The sequence below is a fragment of the Tenrec ecaudatus genome, chromosome 2 (assembly GCF_050624435.1).
Source record: "Tenrec ecaudatus isolate mTenEca1 chromosome 2, mTenEca1.hap1, whole genome shotgun sequence".
Taxonomy (NCBI): domain Eukaryota; kingdom Metazoa; phylum Chordata; class Mammalia; order Afrosoricida; family Tenrecidae; genus Tenrec; species Tenrec ecaudatus.
Window position 1 is genome coordinate 230,675,253 of NC_134531.1, and position 8,251 is coordinate 230,683,503.

The following is an 8,251-nucleotide window of genomic DNA, read 5'->3' on the forward strand; positions in this document are numbered from 1 at the left end:
CATAAAGTGCTTTGTAAAGGCAATAGTATTTATTTGAAAAGAATGGTAGTGGTGGCATAAATCTTCAAATCCTGATAACATAAACTAAAAAAAATAAAGGTAGGATGCTATCACCATCCCCAGTGTGAGCTCAATAAACATGCATGCAAAATATGCTAGCTAGTCCTACTGTACTTTTATTTTGTCCTAAGAGAAGTAATTGTAAAGTCAATTGTAATTAATTGCTTGGGTGCATGAATACTTCCTATTAGGATCAGATAAGACTTTAGAGGCTCTTTGTTTACTTATCTGAGAAGTGCTAACTTATTTCCCTTCTCTTTCTCTTTGTTTCTCTCTTCTGTGGGACACCCTGCATACAGCAAGGGTTACACAGATGTCGTTAGGATCCCTGAAGGGGCAACCCACATAAAAGTTCGACAATTCAAAGCCAAAGACCAGACTAGATTCACTGCCTACTTAGCCCTGAAAAAGAAAAATGGCGAGTACCTTATCAATGGAAAGTACATGATCTCCACTTCGGAAACAATCATTGACATCAATGGAACAGTTATGAACTACAGTGGTTGGAGCCACAGAGACGACTTCTTACACGGGATGGGCTACGCGGCCACAAAGGAAATTCTCATTGTGCAAATTCTTGCCACAGACCCAACTAAAGCATTAGATGTCCGTTACAGTTTTTTTGTTCCCAAGAAGTTGACTCAAAAAGTCAACTCTGTCATTAGCCATGGCAGCAATAAAGTGGGGTCACACCCCTCACCTTTGCTGTGGGTGACAGGGCCCTGGCTCGCTTGTTCTAGGACCTGTGACACGGGCTGGCACACCAGGACGGTGCAGTGCCGGGACGGACACCAGAAGCTAGCCAAGGGATGTCTTCTCTCTCAGAGGCCTTCTGCATTTAAACAGTGTTTGCTAAAGAAATGTTAGCCTGTGGTTACCAGTGTGTGCACAAAGATAAGTGGAGAATTCATCATAGATACAGTTGTGATGAACAAGAGGTCTCCCTAAAGAAGGCCATGCTTCAGTGTCATTGTCAACAGTGAAGGGTCATGGGCAGAATCTGCTCTCTGCAGCTGAAAAGGAGGATGGGCACTGCTTCCTATGACAATGGTGACCTTGACATAAAATAAGACGTGGGAGTTCTGGACTGACTCCCCTGGGCCTGCAAGAATGAACAAAACACAGATGAATGTAGACTCAGGGGACATTTGAAGATGGCAGAACAACCTCCCTCTTGTCACCTACCTCTTACAGAATGTTTTTAAAGACATCATGATCATATGCATCCCTGACACACGGTAGCTTATTTTTACTGTTTGTAAATACATTCTTCCTCATTATGTCACTTTATAACACTTGGTTCTATTAAAATACCTATAGATATATATTTCTATAAGAGTAATCGACCAAAGTAGGTCTGCAGCTATTTCAACTACTTGCAGTTTCCAGAAAGAGCTGTGGATGTTTTACTGGAAATTAAGAACATGCTGCTGTTTTGATATGGGTTAGTGTACTTTCTGACTGCAGGAGATCTTGTTTTCGTCAAACATCATTTTTGACAGCAAAGCATCTTCTGAGAAATTCATAAAAGAAGGAGGATCTGAGTGGATCTAATCATTTAAACCTATGCACAGGTCCACTTATTTAAAACCCACTGAGGGCCTACAATTTCTCAGGCAGACAGCCAAATTAACACATCATTAGGGTAGAGACAGTGTGTTAGGGGGTGTGTATGTTTTCAGTATTCAAGAGTATGCAAACTGCTTTTCTTATGTTAGAATTTTAAAGTAAGAAAACAAAATATTTCACTGTGTTTTCAATTTCTCTTTTCACACCTCCTTTCTCTTCCTATGACTCCATCTGTTTTCTCACAATGTGTAATATGCACACAGCAAAAATACACAGCAAAAATTCTTGATCATATTCAACACTGGTATACCTCTTACCAGCAAGCCTTTAAAATGTGGTTGCTTTTGCTTGTTTTATTCAAAAATTATGTAAGACTTAACAATACGTTGTACTCTTTGTTGACTTAGTTTAATAGGTATATTAAAGGCACTTGGCAATGGGCCATATCTATAAGTGATTATTATTAATATTCATAAGACTGTTTCCACACCATTGGCAATAATTTTGAAAGATTTTTTAAATCAAACATATCCTACTAAGCAATTTTTTCCTCCCCAATTGGAAAGACTGTGATTGTTCCAGGGAGTATTTGTGTAATGGGATGTGATGCTCTTCCAGATTGTGCGTTACTTTTCATTTCATAGCCTGTTTAGCTAATTTGTAAGTTCGAGTAAACATTGACATATTTGTATAATCATGCACATGAAACAATTCTGGTTAAATTGTAAACTACATTAGATCATCCTGTTTTTCAGAAAAATCTAAGGTATTCCATTTCATTTTGAATTTCGTTGCCCTTTTGAAACACCACAAAACCAATCACCTTTATAGAGTGTCATAAACATCCTAGCACAGTTGCCTGCTCCCACAGATTTTCATGCAGGACTCTGAGGGAAGTATTGCTTGAGTTTCATTAAGTTCTAATCGTTTGGATTTTTTGAGATGTTTTAGTATAACAGGATCCTTGGTTTCTCATTGTTTTAAGAATTTCCTTTAGACATTATTTTGTAATACAAGTAGGTGCTTTGTAAAACTAATAATTTCCATTCACTGATTTGCTTTAACATGGTCTCTTTTCCTCAATAAATTATTAGGTAGAGAAATGTGGCCTGTTCAAAACTCAGCCCTGCATTCAATGTGAGGTCACCACGCACCAAAGGCAGGGTGCAAAAACAGCCAAACCCGTCATGAAACACACGTACGCACACGCGCATGCGCAAACAAATAGTCCCAGGCCTTGTACAAAGGGAATCAATAGAGACGTTAACATTTAATTTTCCCTATTTTTAAAATAATCCTAATCATGTCCTTCTAATGTGAGAAATATACAATTACATTAAAGGGATCATTGAAGAGTAAATCCATTATACACTTCATACTTCTCTATCCTCGTTTCACAAATTTCTATGATTCACCAATATTTTTCCCATAAAATAATGATTTTATACTTATTACTGAAAACTATAGAGAACTTAGAATAAACCACTATTCCGTGCTCTTAATGAGTTTTCATCATATATATATATATATATATATATATATATATATATATATATATATATATATATATATATATATATATATATATGCTCTAGTATAAGCCGAGGTGCCTCGGTGGATATTTGTGTCGGCTTATACTCGGGTATATATTCTTTTTTAAATTTTCGATAGATTGAACGAGGAATGTGTGCTAAACCTAAGAAAAAATTACACAGAATGAGAACTCAAATTCTTTGAAATGTAGAGTATTCAGGAGATATAAGACTGTTAAGCAAAGGGAAAATTGGTGTAATTCAATCCAACCCAACTCAGTTTGACTTTGGACTATGTCTTCTCATAGGCTTGGGAGTCCTGGTGGCAGATTGGGTTAAGTGTTGGGCTGCTAACTGCAAAGTCAGCAGTTGAAGCCCCAGGAACTGCACAAGAGAAAGAGGGGGCTTTCTGCTGTCAAGATTTACAGTCTCAGAACCCCCCAGGGGCAGCTCTACTCTGCCCTATTGTTTTAGTATGCATTGGAATTGACTCCATGTCAATGAGTTGTCTTGGCTTTTGGTTGGTTTCTTTTTGGATTAAAAAAAAAAGAGTGGAAGAAAGAAAGAACAAATCTAGGATTCAGGATATCTAGGGCTACTTCTTCAACATATTTTGTAAAAATTCTCAGGTTGGTAAAAGTCTAATCCCATTTACAAAAATAAACACTCTGGAGTAAGTTTCATTGAGTAAAAAGAGAACCCAGAGTAAAACAACATGTTGTTTTGTTTTGTTTTTATAGAATAGAAAAAGTCAAAGTAGTTTGCTCAGTAAATTCAACTTCCATTGCCTTCTGTGGAAACAGTTTTATCCCATTAAACTAAGAATGAAGGGATTAATCACAAACAATTTTTTTAAGTTGCAGCACTGAATAAAAAAAGTAATTTATTGTTTTTGCAACTGGTATGTGAATTTGTGTGATACAATTATTTATTCTTATTTAACAAAAATATGTGCAAATTCTTCTATATTTAATGTGTTTTGCTATTGTCCTACCTTATAATTTATGCTTCATGTTTATGTATAAAGTACACTTTGTGAGTTTACATAATCTACAGCACTGGTTGCTTTTGTATTTTTTTTAACAGAAGCTCTCTGCGTGAAACAGGTGTATGTGTATATATTCCATAAGTATCCTCATTAAGATAAAAATATTTTCCTATCAAAGGAAGTTTTAAATGAAATCTTTATGACCAGCTGTGGTGGCCATTATTTTTATTATGTTAATGGACCTTTGGTTTCCAGTTAACACTCACTTTTCTACGTCACAAATAAGGAAAAACAAACAAGCATTTATTCCAGCAAATAAGGGTCAAGGTCAAGTTTTAAACTTGGGTACAGAGATAGCCTTGAAGCTTTTTGATGAAGCAAGGATACAGTTAGGAATCAACCCCCTCCACTGAAAACTTGAACAAGAAACATTTTTATGAAAGTTGTGCTCTTTTAACCTGAATGATATCAAATAATGAAAGAACCAATTTTTACTTCCTGCTTTAGAAATAATGTCACTTAGTCTCCAGTGTGCGCAGAACTCTAGCAAGGATCTCCAACAATTTGGATTAATATGGTTCAGATGCTAAACGTAGTCAAACCGGTTTGGATAGATGTGAAGTGTTGGTTGGTAGCGTTTTACATCTACTGACGAATCTTCCAGTGGGGATGATAACACTTGACCCAGGCAGAGGAATTTCTGATGAGGTCCGCTGACTTCTGACTATAATGGACAGGCACGGCCATAAGGTAACTGTGAAGCCCAAGCACGATTGACTGGGACAGTCTCTAGTTCGGTTTCCTCATGGACCACATTCTTGCTCACAAGGCCATTGTGATTCTTTAGATGTGGACAGCTGGCACATGTCAAAGTCCAGGAATTAGACTATGATTGAACATAACATTGTCAGAATTTAGCTAATATTCTATGGATGGATGTAAAATCTCATTGGTATGATTGGTGGCTATTTCTAACCCATTTAGAATTCAATGTCAGGCCATAAAAATGTTTTTGCACTTCTTAAGTTTCAAACATAAAAATGACAGGAAATAAGCACAGACGAGGCCATCTCAAGATGATCTTCATAATAAAACTAAGGTCAAGGTAATGTAGCTCTTAGACACACAGAAAAGAAACTAGTATGTTTTCCCTATTTTTCTCTCTATCTGCCAACGTGACCTTTAAGGTTGTCAAAGAGGCAGTCCAATTTAGCTAAGTAGTCAACTAAAGCAAAGAATCTACCTAAAAGCTCTGGTAGTATGAAACACAGCAGTGGCCCACGAAGTTTTAGCATCATGAAACCTGTCACTCTATAAGCATATGTGTGCTCTACTCAATGACGCATGGCAACACACTGTGCTACAGAACCATGCATTCATCGGCCCAGAACTGAGAATGCAGACAGTGTGCAGATGAGCAACCTATTCAGTCTAGCAAATGCCTTTTTGGTGCTCTGCAGGTTTTATTGAAAAGATCAAGGGTTATGAGAGGATGTTGCTTTTAAAGGAGAATAGGACTGAGACGTAACGCCATAGTCAGCTCTGTCAGCTGCATCCTACTAACCTAGTAGCACTTTAGCAGTATCTTTGTTATATGTTTCTTATCTCACGCCCCGTCAACTGCCCAGCTGGCCTCCCATGCATCAAATTAAATTTTTTTAAAAGTAATGGCCATCATCCTTTAAGGCACTGCCACATCAGAGTGACCCAAAGTCTAACACTGTGAGGAAAACTGTGATTTGTAAATAAAGCAGAACTTGGTTTTTATTTTTTGTGCTCAACCAAAATATAAGTTTTATAAGGTGCTAACATCTTCAGTGATCTATTATCAAATGTGGGAATTTTGAATTGCTAATGTTTTTTGTCATGTCCTTACAATTTTCAAGAAAGAACTCAAAAACTTTCTGCCAACACTGGGCGCAATTTAATATTCAACATTTAAGATAATCAACATAACCAGTGGTCATTTTGATCAGCAGGGGCCAACAGTGAGTGCAATCGCTTATAGGTACATGTGGGCACATTTAAGAGGACACCAGCAGAACTTGAGGAGCCTCAGGCTGGAAAAGTTGACTTTTAAATGAGTCAAATTTCATCAGCAATTCCTTCACATTTTTGTATCTATTTAGCTCAGCTTTATGTTATCTTTTTTTTTTTTGAGCTTCACAATGTTGTAAGTCTATGTTGTTGTTGTGAGTTGCCATGTACTCGAGTCTGAGGACTGGAGAACCTTAGTGTGCAGTAAACACTTAACAACTATAGTGCAGCCGTTTTGTTTTGTTTTATAAACATGCACAGCATATAGGGAATTTCTCTCCCTATGCTGAGAGTATATTTAGAAGATCATACTCTATGTGAATTTGTGAGGCTACACCTTTTCCTTAACAAATGTATACTCTAAGGATAATATTTTTGTATTACCCACTCAGGCATGTCACCAACGTGGTTGTTTTATCTTGTTGCACTTAGGAATTGACAAATACTGCTAACAGACTAACATGTATTACTCAGATAAATGGAGCACATGCTTTGCAAATGTGCGTCACCGATAGATGAGGAATGCGGAAGCGTTCCGTTTGACTTACGCAGCACCACGAATAAGTGTTTGGTTGCTGCAGGAGACTTTGAGTATCATCAGGTAATAAAACCAACGAGATGGGCCTGATATTTTAAAATCTTGAGAAGCATTTGGAGGGTAGAGTGAAATATTGGTGGTTTTTTGACTGTCTATAAGCAATAAAATGTGATCTGCTTACTACCCTCCATTTTTCAGGAGAGATGGAAATCTTTTTTTCAGCAAACACGATGTAGTTGACGGACAAAAAGTCTTTGCAAACTAAGACGGGCCTTGTTTAAATTGTCTCTTTAGCGTCTTCATATTTCAAACCTGCACTAGCTGTTTCAAAGATTACTGTCTCCTGTAGCCTGCATTCCACAGCAGCTCTGTTATTCAGGTAAACAACATCAACTGAGCAGTTTAGGAACTAGATTGTAATCATTTTTTAATTGAGAACAATGTCCTGTTTTGTAAAGCATTTCCCTATGTGTGACTTTAAACTGTAAAATTAAACATCGGTTTTGTGGTTTCAGTGGGCATAATAAATACAAATTGTAAGCTAGGCTAAAATAGTTACCGCATCCAGTATGTTCTAGAGTCTTGACACTGTTGTCTCTTCTTTAGTTTTTGTTTCCATTTTCTGCCTAACAGTGGTGACAGAGAACCAGGTCTGACAACACCTTCAGGTTCCATCATCCCTCATTCACTTCACCACCAACAATTAATACGTTATGTTACTTCAAGTACTATTGTTCTCAGCCCCCTTCAGTCTCTGTTTCATACATAAATTCTGGTGCTAAAAGTGTATATTATGGATTGTACAAAAGATGGGTCCATTGAAGCGATAGAACGAAACATCATATACCTACGGTATTTCATTCCATAGGCTCATCCCAAATATAAAGTTAAAGAGGCCAGATAACAACAGAAGTATGAAAAGTCAGGAAGCATTTATTATTAAAATCATTTTAATTTGCTAACAAATTTATGGCATTAACATTCTTAAGGATATTATTCCTTTTAAAAAACAATTTCTGTTTGGTATACATAACAAATGTGGGATTCCCTTCTTATACAAGAATTAGAGTTGTGGTACTTTAAATTGTCTTCTTCATAGAATGCATGCTATTTAACAATTTATTTAAAATGCTAGTAAAAGTGTTTTTGGAAGAAGTACAGCCAGAGTGCTACTTACAAGCAGGGATGGTGAAGCTTCATTTAATGTACTTTGGATAAGTTTTCAGTAGAGACCAGTCCCTGGAGAAGGACATCGTGCTTGGTAGAGTGGAGGGCAGCGTTAAAGAGGACGGCCCTCAAGAAGATGGACTGACACCGTGGCCCCAACCATGGGCTCAGGCACAGGAACAAGGGTGAGGGGGGCTGTGCACAAGGTCGGTATAGGTCGGAACCAACTCAGTGGTGGCATCCAATAACAACAACATTGAAAATGCCCATTCTTACAACAACATGCCGCATACACTTAACCATCGTGATACAGCTAATGCTTGTTGAGCATCTTTGAGTCAGGCCTTGTGGTAAGCACAT

General features: G+C 37.4%; 1 protein-coding gene across 2 annotated transcripts in view; it reads left to right on the plus strand.

Moving 5' to 3' along the window:
* The window catches only part of ADAMTS5 (ADAM metallopeptidase with thrombospondin type 1 motif 5), a 75,672-nt gene extending 68,413 nt beyond the window's left edge, over positions 1-7,259 (plus strand). For both annotated transcript variants that reach the window (XM_075542393.1, XM_075542394.1), the window contains exon 9: positions 360-7,259. In XM_075542393.1, coding sequence (XP_075398508.1) covers positions 360-927 — 568 coding nt within the window. In that variant the 3' untranslated portion in view covers positions 928-7,259. The remainder of the gene's footprint in view (positions 1-359) is intronic.
* The last annotated feature ends 992 nt before the right edge of the window (positions 7,260-8,251 follow it).